This window comes from Aythya ferina (genome assembly GCF_964211825.1).
Source record: "Aythya ferina genome assembly, chromosome: 3".
Classification (NCBI taxonomy): Eukaryota; Metazoa; Chordata; class Aves; order Anseriformes; family Anatidae; genus Aythya; species Aythya ferina.
Genome location: NC_140298.1, coordinates 12,279,270 through 12,293,089, shown reverse-complemented (window position 1 = coordinate 12,293,089; position 13,820 = coordinate 12,279,270). Strand labels below are relative to the sequence as shown.

Below are 13,820 nucleotides of genomic sequence, written 5' to 3'. Positions count from 1 at the left end.
CTGAAGCACCAACAACTTTGCGTCTGCCAGGAGGATACTGCTATAATCAAATGGTTTTGGCTTCTTAAGATGGATCACACAGAAATCTGCACATAAACTTGCTTCCCAAAACACTGTGTGTGTTCACCAGGAGAAATTAGTCACTTATCACCTAAGTTAGTGACAAGTGAAGCTACACTGCTCCTCCCTAGACAACTTTTCAATAGTTTTGAAGTATTTTCTGTAGAATAGGCCTCTTTTGGCTGCAGCCTGTATCAAAACCATGCCATCCTTCAGAAAAGTGCCCAGAGAGCCACGCTGCAAGAGCTTGGGCTAGACAACGACAACTCATGGGGCTGATCTTGCAAAGGCTGTTTTTAAGAATCAGGGGAGAAGTCTCCTACAAGATTTTCCAGTGCTCCCAGATACCAAAGCACAAGCCACCACAAGCTTTCAGTCCCAAACTGAAGGGCAATCACTTCACACAAAGCTATGAAAGGTTGTTTTCTACTTGGCAAGGAGTTCCAGGTTTTGTTTACTGCACCTTCAACTCTACTCTGTAAAGCTAAGTAGTAGTTTCCACATGGGTGTTTCTACCACAGCTGTCAGTAGCATTTGATTGCTTCAGTGACTTTTCATATTTTCCCAGGACAAGTGAGATATTGTGGAAATAAACAACACATAACTGATATGATGTAAAAAGGTAGAGATCAGAGGGTTGTATAAAAACTGCAATGGCAAGCCCAAAGCTGCCATTTCCTGAACCTTGGAGACTTGTCAGCCTTAGTATGAGTTTATTACACACCACTTTCTAGAATTAAACTCTGAACCACCAACAAACCTACCCACTCCCACAGAAAAATGAGGTGACAGGAAGGAAGGGCTCAGAAATGGCCATGCAGGTGGAAGGCTTGCCCTCCTCCAGGGCCACGCCTCAGGCTCCATGAGGTAGCAGGTGGAAGGGGTTAGGCCTCAGTCACGGGTATTATAGATACCTTCTGGTATCCTTATCTTCCTTCTCCACAGTTTTACTCTATTCCTGTACCCCAACAGCTCACTCAGAGAATCTCCCTCCCCTGTGAAAGGCCATCCTAAGCCCTCTGCAATTTCAGCCGTGGTAATTCCCAGTATCTGTAACATCATCCAGGCAATTTCTTTCTGCTGGTCCTCACCATCAGCTGACACACCCCAATCCACCAGAGATACACTGATCTAATTCTCCTGACTGTGAGTCAGTAATTATTCCAAAAATAATTTATTCAAAAAGGTCCACAGCAGCCAAATGTAAGCACAGGTATTTGGGGATTCAGGCCTGCAGCAGAAAATAACAAGACTGGAAACATAAGATATCACTAGACTCACAAACAACAAGGTTAAACAGGCGGCGTGAGTCTGTGTAAGAGGATGCCAGAAAAAGGATTGTTGGAGAAAAATAACCCCAGACCGGTATACCGAAATCTGAGATTTTCAGTTTGAGTGTCAAGTGCTTTGTCTGCATGTTGCACAATCACATTAATCACAAGCAGGAAACAGAAATCTTATGTTGGCCAGACATAAAATGCTTGTCCATTTTAATTTACACATCATGCAATGCATGACCATATACATTGTACAGCAACGACAGGAAAATTAATAAGAGAAAATAAGCAAACATAAAGAGCCTTCACCTGTCACAAGACCTTACAAGCTTCACTGGATTCCTCATTATGAAAAATGGCATCTGCCAGAATTACTTATGCTTAAATTCTTTAAAAGGACAAAAGCTTATTTTTTATTCATTTTACCATTGTGCTATTAGCATTTTTTTTCACTGTGATTATAACTGGATATATTTTTCATTCCCTGTCCTTGACTAGCCTGTTAGCATTCTTGCAAACTTTTAAAATATTTCTGGTTTTCAACCTAAATGTGGGGATGTGGGGTCAAGTAACCCATTGCTAGGGAAACCTACTTTTTCACTCTTGATTACCAGATACATGTTGAGAGCTAGTCGGCTCTTCGAAAGTGCTAGTGTTTTTTTTTTTTTTTTTTTTTTCAAATATATCCTGGAATTGTGACTTTATACACCTTCTAGCTATATATTTAATACACTAACATAGATAAGTACTGCATTTATCATATAAGCCTTCCACAGAGCTATAATACTTTATAAGAAGAACAAGTGTAAGTAGATTTTTATTTTTAAAGCCAAATGTAAACATAAACAAAACAGAAACCTTATCATGTATGGATTCCCACTGGGAAGAACAAATTAGCATGAATTACTAAATGATGCAACATCTGCTTTAATAAAGGCTATCACCTCACCCACATCCTGAAAGTGGCCCAACAACATTATTAATCTCCATGAATATTCTCATTTAAGATACATACCATGCCAATTAGTTAACAAAAACTCTTTCTAATCAGACAACATTCACACTAAATGAGGCTGAATGACTAAACATTTTCCAAAAGAAGCTTAAGACCTACACCCAGTAGGAATGAGAAAATCATTAATAACTTTGCTGTTAAATCTAAGACACAACCCCAGATTATTCTGCTTTCAAGCTCAGGTTATGAAGGACCCATTCCTGAGCCAACATAACTGTGTACAAGACAGAAGGCTATTTGCTGACAACAATCACTCTGGAAAAGAGATAATACAGGGAATAACCACTAGTTCTTCTCACCAGTCTGGGTATAACTAAAGGAAGAAGTCATGTAAAAAGGCAAATTACACCCTTCAAAGAAATCAACGATGCTATAAAACAAGTTCCCCAAGAATGATTAAATCTACAGTATCTTCAGCAGTTGAAGCTTCAAATAAAAAGCTATTGAATTTTCTGCAGAACTTCATGATGAATTAAGCATTACTGTAAATTTTAGTCTTCTTTCCTAATCAACAGATTTGTTCTCGAAGGCTGAGCTGTACTGAAAAATTTATTTTAAGTGTTCAGTCTCTCAAAAAGCAAAACTGAATGTATACAGTTAACCAGCAATTCACAGTTACTTCACATATCTTTTAATCCTGGAACTTTATCTATTCATTTTGTTAGTTCAAATGACCTTGTTTCTTAAGTCTTTAAATGCACAAAGCACTGGGGAAGTAAATCTGAATTTTGAAGACTACACATCACCTTTGACCACAAACTTAGCAAACAAGAAGGCACGTATGCATCCCTATTTCTTAATAAGAATAATGATTAAACAGTTCCTATCATTCTACCCCATAAAAAAGAATGCTTATTTTAAGACAAGCTTTAATATTTCTTAATGAATATACACTTCCAATGCCTTTACTTCATTAAAAATCACATTCTTTCATTTCTGTGGATAGCAGAAATAGCTAATTTTATATATATATATATATATATATATATATATATATATATATATATATATATAACCATGAGCAAAAGTAATTCCTCCCTGGTGACTGACTGAGGTTTTCCTGTGCGTTACTGCTACGTAGCTATTGTTCCCCTCTTCCTTGAATTTCAGTTCTCTATACGTTTTGTCTGAGTGTCTGCTTGGCACAAACAGCACTATTTTACATCCATGTAAGAGAACATTACCACCCTAATTAACTATGGTAAGGCCCCAATCAAACAGACACCTATACACAATATTTCCAAACTGCCTTCTAGCTACAAAATTCAGTATCTCATCTTCTTGATTACTTCTGCTGAGGTAGAAAGTACTGAAAACATACAGTGAAGGAAAAGAAAAAGCAAAAACCAAACACATTCCTAGCCCTTACATACTTTTCCCCTCACATTTTTACTCATTTTCTTCTAAGGATCACACATAATTTCATTAACCAAAGCAGAGCGAAGTATGAAGACTTTCTGAAATCCAGCTAATAGGTAACTAATGTAACTCTAAAAATATAATATAACTAAGCAGGAATAGGAATACATATGGCTTTTAACAAAGTGAAAATCATACACATGCATGTATAGTGAGGAGAAAAATGATCTCAACAAACTGAAGAGTAAGTCTTCCGGGCAAAGTTTATCATCTACGTCAGTCACTTCTCCTTAACTTGAGGTTTTCCTATAAATCTCTCAATTTCTATGCCACAAATAAATAACTAACACCAAAAAGCTATGCTGAAACACTGCATTCTGAAAATTAACTGTTGCCAAAGACTATTAAAAAATATTAAATCCAGAATGTTTCTAAGCAAAAAAAAAAAAAAACCCCACGGATCTAATGTATAAATACCTCTGGCAAATATAACAGCAAGCATTGCATGATAACCACAAATCCCTTACTGAATACTTTGCCAGAGAAATCTAAAGTGAACGCTAACTTGACAGCAACTGAAAACAACTTCAGTTTGAAACTTGACATTTTCACCTCCTCCATCCCCACTTCCTTAAAAAGTAGAATTCAATACTTTCCACTGTGTGTTGAATACTCCAGACTAAATTGTATGAAGTCCAATGTAGAATCATTTAATTTTTACTCCAATACAAAGAAAAAAAGTGACTATAGTGTTATCGATCAGTTTCCAAGACCAGGGTGGATGCATCCAAAAACAATTTTTCAGCTATGAAAAAGATTTTCAACACAATATTTCATTGATGACCAGGATAACCCAAACTAAAATTTGCTCAACATGACTTTTTGATTTGAATCCTGTCAACAGTAAGCTCTATTTTTCCACTAGAACCCATCTGGTGGAAAAATAACCTGAAAGAAGTCACAGGTTGAAGAAAATAATATTTTTCCTCAAGATACTACATACCTGAGGCTATTTCTGAACTAATGCTTAAATACAGCAACAATATTTTAACTGAAAGATATTTGGCCCTGCTATACCCTCTCATGATTGCAATATCAGTAGTTTATCAATTTTATCACAGTAAACATTTCTGAAAATGTGCAAAACAACATATCATAGACTCATAGAATGGCTCGGGTTGGAAGGGACCTTAATTAAAGATGACCTCGTTCCAAGCCCCCCTCTGCCATGGGCAGGGATGCCACCCACTAGATCAGGTTGCCCAGGGCCTCATGCAACGGAAGGATGGTTCACTTGGGAGATGCGTTCTCATCTCCCCTTTAGACCCTCAGATTTTAAGCTAATGGGATATGTGACAATGCCAAAGGAGATCTGAAGAAAAAAAAAAAAAAAAAAAAAAAAAAGCAGCAACTGAAAAATAACACAAGGCAAAACAAAAATAAAATCAAGAAAAACCCATCCCCAAAAACAGAGCAATTGCACAGGATGAGTTGTTCCCACCACATATAGGGAAATCTAAGCTACTAATCTCAAAACAATTTGTGAAACATTTTTTCTACCAAGGAATTCCACATGAAGTTCCTTCCAAAAATGAGTCAAAGCTCTCAGTAATTACAGCATTGGCAGATTCAAGTTGCACCAAGCCAACTGATGCCAAAACCAACAAAAAATCACAAACAAAAAACATCCCCAAACACCTCAGTCTTCCATTCCTCCCCCCAAGTACACTTATACTAAAAAGCTCACAAATCAAAGAAATCCACTAAAACAATCCTCGTCTGCTACAAAATGTTTCTTCATTTTTTCCACCATATAAGAAGATGTCAAAGTCAGAAGCATTACTTTCGTAACTACGTTGTGCCTAAAGAGTAAAGAAATAAGAAAATTTGCTTTCTACAGTAATTTCCATGCTACAGTGCTAACAACTGAATTCTTTAGCAGTGTGGTAACAGAAAATTTGGAAAATATATCAGAGTATAAATGGTGCCAAATGCCATTGAAAACACTTATGACCCTGCCTTCTGTTATTTGTATTAAGTTTATATTCATTCTGTAATATAACCGCTATCTGGAGAATTTGGATATTTAAACTTATATAATTTTATAGTCTTTCATGGAACTATTTAAAGGAACTACCAAGCAAAAATACGAAGAGGATGTAGTTTCTCTTTTTTAATCACCCTCCATAAAATTAACACGTTATGCATTGTAAAGCAGTTAAATAAGTTCAAATGAACGTGTAATACTGAGCCCCTTCTACAGAAGTGATTTAACGAAACATGAGTATGGGTTAAACACTTTCAGTACTGCACATTGTAAGAATTCCATCCTATGTTACAGAAACATTCATATAGAATAATCCTTGCACCAAATGGCTTTTACACAGATGAGAACACCACTACAACAACAGGACAGAACATGAGCTTTGGAAAAGGAAAACAAAGACAAAACCAACACTGACAAAGAAAGGCATAAGATGAAAAATACCAGGTTAGATCTTGCAGTGTAGTATATATCCTCTGAATTGTCCAAAAAATCGCTACTGTCAGGCTGTTCATTAGATAGAGATCAAGAAACTCAAGTTATTTACATTGTGACTGAAAGCCAGGGATAGATAAAGGGAAATTTTCTCGCTAAAAAGAAAAAAAGAGTTGTTAGTTGAAGCTCAAACCATGTTAAAACAGTTCAGGCAGGAGGGTGGAACACAGCTAAGGGTATTGTCACATCACCAAATGCTACTGAATCACACCAAAATGACGACTTATTGTTCATCACCTGAGCTGTGGTAATGGGTGACAACCTGCCTCAGTAAGAGGCATGTGTGTACCAGCATAAAATGTGAGGGCATCACCAACAATAAATCATCATTCAGCAGTGGTCCAGTCCCTTGGCTTGTGTGCTCATACCCTTCAGTAAATTCGCATGGAGTTTAAACAAGCTTTAGTGAGACAAAAGCAAAAGGGTCAGGAGAACTGCTTTAACACAAATAGATTCACATTATTGTTGGAAAAAGAGAGAGCATCTCTTGCTCCTGTTTCCAAGTCTCTCTCCAGCCTCCCCCAGAGGATGCAGATTATTACAAGTTTCTCCTCTAGCCTGCTTTGTACGAAGGCTCTTTGCTAGAGCAGCCATTCCTTGCAAACGCCAATTGCAATTGCCCATTTGTTCCATGGCTGGTTTCTAACAACAAAATGTATTTTTTCTTTTGTCTCTAGACCCAGCATCATCACTTGGAAAATGACAGTTATGCTTCTCTCTTGGCTAACAGCAGTTGTAAGAATCAACACGACTCTTCTAATTCAGTCTACGGTGGCATATGTTACAAAAACAGCTACCACAGATCCAAATACCTCATGTAAGCAGTTACCTTTGCCTACAGGAACTATCTATCTTGCTTGCATTTTTAGGTATGTCACAGTAATCCTGTGACAAACTGATGATTGTTTCATTCTTTCCCATTCATGCTCACACTGAAAACAAACTCAAATAATTAGACCAGCACTACGGAAAAAAACCACAACTCCTGCCAGGTAATCAGAAAGAATATATTAATCTTTTAAAGGTGAAAATTACTTAAGATGTCCTAAAGCAAAGGATTTTTATATCCTGAAAGGACAAGTCATGTCTGTATGCTTTGTTCTGTTACGGGCAGAGGGGCAGTTAATTTCTGTCTTGAGAAAGATCCATAAAAGCAGTTACAGATCTTTGTAGAGAGAGAAGGCAAGTTCTTTGGACAGGTTTGAAATATGCAAACTCTCAGAGGAATACATAATACTAAAATATTTCCTTATCAGTAGAATTAATTTGGATAGTTCAAGTCCCTTCTTGTAGCAGAAAGAGCTTCTAAGATTCTGAAGTGCAAAGGTCCTGATTGCTAACACACGCTGTGGGAAAAGGCCCAATTTCTCTTTTCCAAGCATACCTGCCAAAGAAGAGCTTTCAGAAGTCATGCCTCAACCCCCTGCAGAAAATCTCTCTCTCTCTCTCTCTGCAGCTTAGCAACTCAGGTTCCTAAGGTACAATGAAAAATACCTCCCTGCCCCAGTGAAGCTGTCCAGCTGACTAGTTGGTATGTACAGTGAATGACTGATAAAATCAAAATGAAAGAAACTATTTTAAAACTTGAGCTTCTCCACCCACATCTTTTGGCAACTATGATTCTATATATATACAATTCTTAAAAAGTAAAAAGCATCATACTTTGAATTACATGATGCCTCCAATTTTCTTCACAATCCAGACAATACAGCACAGAAACAAAGTCCTGATAACGTAGAATTAGTTCAGATATGATTCTGAGGTAACTCCTAAGTTGATGGTAGAAACACTGACCTTCCCAGAAATGGGAAGAAACTGCCCAAGTGCACAGATGTGGAAAGCAACAGCCTCCATCACAGAAGTTACTGCAGTGGCGTGTGACAGACAGCACAGACACCTTTTCCCCCACTGCCTGAGTTCTCGTAGCCCTTTCTTGTACTGATGGACCCATAGGAGGAAAATATCAGCACTATATCGTCACTCAATACACCAACTGCCAGACTCTGTGTGGCTCAGGTGTGATTCAGGGCTACAAGAAGTTTGTTTGCATGGGAAAATAAACCTCCCCCCAAAAATCCATTTTCAAAGGCATCATGCTTCTTCCCAGGCTCTCAATTTTATGATTATTTCCAATAGCAATCATTGTCAATATGAGCATGAGGGAGAGAAGCATTTGAGTACACACACAGCAACTCTACAATTAGAACTGTAACTCTAAGTAAAGGGAATGATATACTTGGCAATCAGGTATAAAGGATAGAGGAAAACCACAAAGAGCTGTTGCTTAGCACATACATCAAACCTGAAAAAACCCACAAAGAAGGGGGTCTTGATGCATACAGTCTAATGACACTGAATTATTAGGACCGGTATGTTCCCCCTTGTTGGAAGAATTACTACTGATTTTAGTAGTGCTAAGGAAGCGTGCTATGCATCTTTTATTTCCCCTCCTCCACTGATATTTGCAGGGAATGATGTATTGTGCATTGTACACGCTGCTTGTTACTCACAAATTCATGATGTGGCTCTGTTTCTTTCCTCAAGGGTGGATCAAATTTTACTTGACCAACTAAAGAAGAGAAAAGGAAAACAACAACTTAAGTTAAGCAGCAATTAGACAAAATTTTCCTCCAAAGGTTAACACATGTAATAAATTCGGTTTAATGACTGTATTCTATGCTCACTGATGGAAACTTTTGACACATGCTACTATTCTATCACAGAAGGCAGCAAAATCATCGTTTACCCTACCTAATTGCTCTACAATCTGGAAAAGGATTCAGTGAATAGGGAGGGCATCAAAGTACCCTCTTTAAAGGTCTAGTACAGCTGTAGCTTATAAAAACATCTATTATGTGAATTTACTTTTGGATGTGTTATTATGGGAGACTCATTAGGACTAAAGAGCCTTGAATGAAGTTCGGAGAAAACTAATCACACCTTCTCAGAGCTCTTCGGCAGGTCTAAGACATCTCCCCTCTATTTTAGTTAAAGAAAACTGAAGCTGCAAGAAAATGCTATGATTTAATTCAAGCAAAGGAATGACTAAAACTTGGGGATTTGGGAGTGGAGTGATTCTAATGGCTGGTGATCAACGTTCTCCTTTCCCAATTTTCATATATCTGTTTCAATTCAAAAGCAAACATGACAAATACACTAAATTAAGGAAGAAAAAGCTTTCCTTGCCATTCTGGTACCCGGCACAATCTGGCATCACTCTCAACATCCTTGCCCAAGTGAGATATGGGGCTATACCAACCAGCTATCAGAAGATCTCAGGCTGTGTACTGTTCAATTAAGATGAAGCAATAGTAAGATTTACTGAAGTGCTGACAAAGTGTGTATTCAAGTATTTTAGACATATTTATTACACTGTTTCACCTGCAGATACATTCTGGACGTGAAAGTTTTTATTTTGCTGCATACCAATAAAAATGTTTCTATGTGTCAAATACCCAGAATACTAGTTGAAATCGTAAGAGAATATTAATGATTAATTTAAGAACATATAATGTTGTCATCTATACATGCTTACAGTTTATTTCAGAGCGTGTCTTTTCTTCTCTCACATTTCTACTCGTTGAATGAATTCTATGAGGCACCACAAGAGGCTGGAAGAAAAAAATAATACTTGAATATCCACGTATACTCATTTAGAACATGGTATTCTGATATGGTATGGTATTTTTTTAGCATATTTCTTTAGCATAATATCAAAAGGAAATCAAGCAGAAGCTAAAAATAAAGATTCCCTTTTTTTGTACATTAAAGTTGGAAATATTTATTTAAAGTTAGAATTATTTAGCTACAGTGTCTCCACATTTCTCTGAGAATGTCATCAAGTTCAGAGTAAGGGTTTTTAAACTCTGGATTTGAGCAAATGAAGATAACACTGGCTATGATTCACTTTTGCTCATGTAACATTTCTTTCCTGTGCCTTTCAGTTTAATAGTATTGGTAGCATCCAAAATAAGCAGCAGTACTAACTCAGTCTTACCAGCAGATTTTCCTTTGTTCAGACAACCATATTTTCCCAGTTTTTAATCTAAACCGATTTCTAAAACATCATCAGTTAGTTTCTTTCAATAGATGACAAGTTAGCCTGAGGTTTTCAGAGCTGAACAGAAGAGACAATATCCCTGGTACCACACAGCAAGTTCCTTGTGTTGTATGGCAAGAGCGATGCCATCATTTCTAGAAATTCACCTTCGTATGTATGGGCCATCTCTATTTTTCCCTGGATTTCCATTTACTTCTGTACCAGATGAAGCATCATGAACTTTAAGACGTAGCTTTCTTTTCCTTGATCCTGTTGGAGTTTTGCTTTTCCTTCCTATCTACTACTGCAGGTTTTCTAAGAAACCATAAGACAAGGTTTCTTAGCAAGAATACAAGACCAACTGACTGATGTGTACAATGAGGCCCCAAAATCAGCAACAGAAATCCTAATTGTGTTTTCAGTATGTCCTCTGTTATGAAATCTTACTCTCAAAAAAAAAATATTTAAACTTTCTCCCAAGTAATCTGTGAAAATTGTATGTTTGCCATGTTCCTGTCTTGAATATATGGCAGCAAGACAATTTTTAATGAAGGCAATATGACACAGTAGTGTCAGAAATTTGACATGCTTGTAAGTTAAGTTTGCATCATTTTACTCATCATTAAGTTTGCTTTTACTCATCATTCCCTGGCAACTTCTGACTATGAAGGGATGACAATTAGAGAAATTTAACTGGTATAATACCACAAGAAGTCACAAATGCTCTGCAACTCTGTTTAACCCTCAAGTATTATCTGAAAGCTTTATTCCCATCCTCTTTGCATCAAAGACAACTGCCTTGCTTTATATTACAAGCCAAACATACGTACAGAGTGCTTCACCTCACTTCTATGCTTGCTTCGGTCTTTTTTTAAACTGGATATGCTTCAAAACTGTGGGTGCATGAGAGAAAATGCATCTCACAGTGAGGCTTGCATTTTTGGAGCTTGTGACAATCCTCCTCTTCTGCAGTTCTGGTTTGCCTATTTTGCATTCTTTTGAGCTTTAAAAAATTGCTTTCTAGATACCTCAGGATGCAGTTCAAGGTTTAACCTTTTTTTCCACTTGAATATTTCAAACACTAAGCACTGAAAGGTTGCTTACGTCTAGTCCTTGGTTGAGAGGCACTGCCCACCTGCACAGGGTGTGTGCACATTTCCGATGCCAGCATCAGGAGGCAGGTTTAGAGCGGGTAGAAAGCATTTTTGCCTTCGCAGCATTATTTTCGAAGTTCCCTGTATCCTGCCACAGATGTTCACAGATATTCACACTGTACTACGTGCAGAACCCGCCCTCACACTTCCTTTTCCTCGGCTAACAGAATTACTGGAAGTAGTCAAATCCTCATCGCTCTGTCAGAGGACAGCGTCTGCAATTCACCTTGAAAGACCTATGCTGACAACTAAACAACAGAAGCAGCTGACACCCAAATTGTGCCCGAGGACAACGAAATGTAGGTTAACTTGCCAACACAAAATGCCATTTGGGCACAAGGTTAAGCATGGTACAGATCTCACAAACAATCTCATCCCCAAAACATACCGGGTGCTAAGACTCAGGCGTAATAAAGAGGATCAAAGGGAACAGGCAGTTGCCAGCAGCTACAATACCTTATTCATAAGGGAGTCCCAAATGGAAATTGTCTTGGAATCAGAAACCCACTGAGGTGCTGCTCCATTAGTTGGAGTGAGGAAAACATAAATGCCACAGTCACAGGTATTGCTGCCAAACAAATACTGTCTGTATCCACGGGAGACCTTTCTGATTACATCCAAACAACCTGATTGCATTTCCCCACACACGCTGTTTCATCTTTACAACAACACTCCAGACTATCCTACCCAAACAGTAACAATTAGCACTCCTATAAAACCTCCAAGGGCCAGGTGAAGGGCTAACATCAGTGGGCAGCAGCCTGCCTTCAAAAACCACAGCTAGCTAGAAAAGCTCCCGTGCCTCCAAAAGCCAACAAAAACCGAAGTGACCGACTACCACACACACAAAAACAAACCACGGTGCAGATCTAATGTTCAAGATCCTCCCCAGAGTCGTTTGTACCATGCTGTTGCTTCTTTCAATTTTTGGTGGATGCATTCGGGTGTCTGCTACTAGTAAAGGAATGGTTATTCCCCAGGTTCAGGTGAACATCCCCATCCAGCCTGTGAACAGATAGGTCTTGGAGCGTGTTCAACCATGTATAAGAGGAATACGGAAGTTTCTTACCCTCTTTGGGAATGACTGCAGTGTCAACCACAACTTTTATCTGTGACAGGATACCTGATATACAGACCTTGTTCAAGATGCATCAGATAATTTATCATCTGCTTTATGTGCAGAGGCAGATCCTACACTCATTTATTTTTTAAGGAAACATTTTCCCAAGTGTCCCTATCAATCTCATTTTGCAGGCTGATTAAAAGCCTTGCTGGAAAGTATTCTGGTAATGAGGTTTGGGCAGACATTAGAAGTGACATCTAAGTTGTCTATTTGATGAAGATGATTCAACGCCACAGGTAATGGTATTTGAAGCCCACTGAACAGACCAAGGCCACGTGATGAATGCAGGGAACTGGATTATGTCTAGCTGTGAAGTCCATGAACACAACAAAAACCCCACATAAGCCTCGTAAAGGTGAACAACAAATGAACTTGCATCCAAAAGAATAAACTGAGAAGACATTCAAGACAACTTGCTCATCCCCTCAATACTGTCAACCCTTACAGCTCCTTTACAAATGCTGAAAATATGCATTTTTCTCTGATCACTGTTGTGAGACTGTTTTTATTTTATTTTCTCCCCAGACAAGGCATAACTTTCTCCTGATACCAGGCTTTATGATGGGATAACTGACAAGTGATATACGTTGGACAAGTGAAGAGACTTCTTAAAGGTAAACCAGAATGGACATAAGAACAAATGCTATTTTGAAAGCCACAGATAACTGTCAATAAAATGTGTGCTGAAGTGACTCCACACAGAAAGAGAAGAGAGGTTCTCCAGCTGAGTGGCCCAGAATAAAGACACGTTCTTACTGGAAAATATGTAAAAGTGACACGGGGAAATGGCACATCAATGATTCAGTACAATTTCCAGGAAAGCTACTCTGTGCAAGCTAGCCTGACCCAAACACTTACCTAACATAAAGCACACTGAAAACAGCTATCTTACTTCTTATGACAGCTTATGAAAGTCTTGTTTTTCTGGTTTCTACAGAAATACTACTTTATGGGGGCCTCCTAGTTGTCTACCATCCCTGAACAGACAGTAAGATAAAAACACCATCTGATCCTCACAACTTATGGTAAAGAGCAAAACCAAGTTCCTCAGTGCTGTCTCCTGACGGAGACGTAAGGAATCAGAAACTTTTCTCTTGGAAGAGTCAAACACATTAAGGGTTTTCTTGCATGTTTCAATTAAATAAATTAATTAAAATTTAGTTAGATTTATTTTATACAGCTTGACTACTTGGAATTGCTTTTAAGAGTACTGACTATGCAATCTTTATGCCTTCCTCTCCTTCTCCACTTAAA

General features: G+C 38.1%; 1 protein-coding gene across 6 annotated transcripts in view; it reads right to left on the bottom strand.

The window, feature by feature from the left end:
• The window catches only part of MAP4K3 (mitogen-activated protein kinase kinase kinase kinase 3), an 80,385-nt gene that overhangs the window by 35,533 nt on the left and 31,032 nt on the right, over positions 1–13,820 (bottom strand). For 3 of the 6 annotated variants that reach the window (XM_084516149.1, XM_084516150.1, XM_084516151.1), the window contains exons 13-15: positions 9,786–9,861; positions 8,761–8,819; positions 6,200–6,262 (exon numbers count right to left, since the gene is read on the bottom strand). In XM_084516149.1, coding sequence (XP_084372275.1) covers positions 6,200–6,262; positions 8,761–8,819; positions 9,786–9,861 — 198 coding nt within the window. The remainder of the gene's footprint in view (positions 1–6,199; positions 6,263–8,760; positions 8,820–9,785; positions 9,862–13,820) is intronic. The other 3 variants (XM_084516152.1, XM_084516153.1, XM_084516154.1) reach the window with 1 other exon arrangement.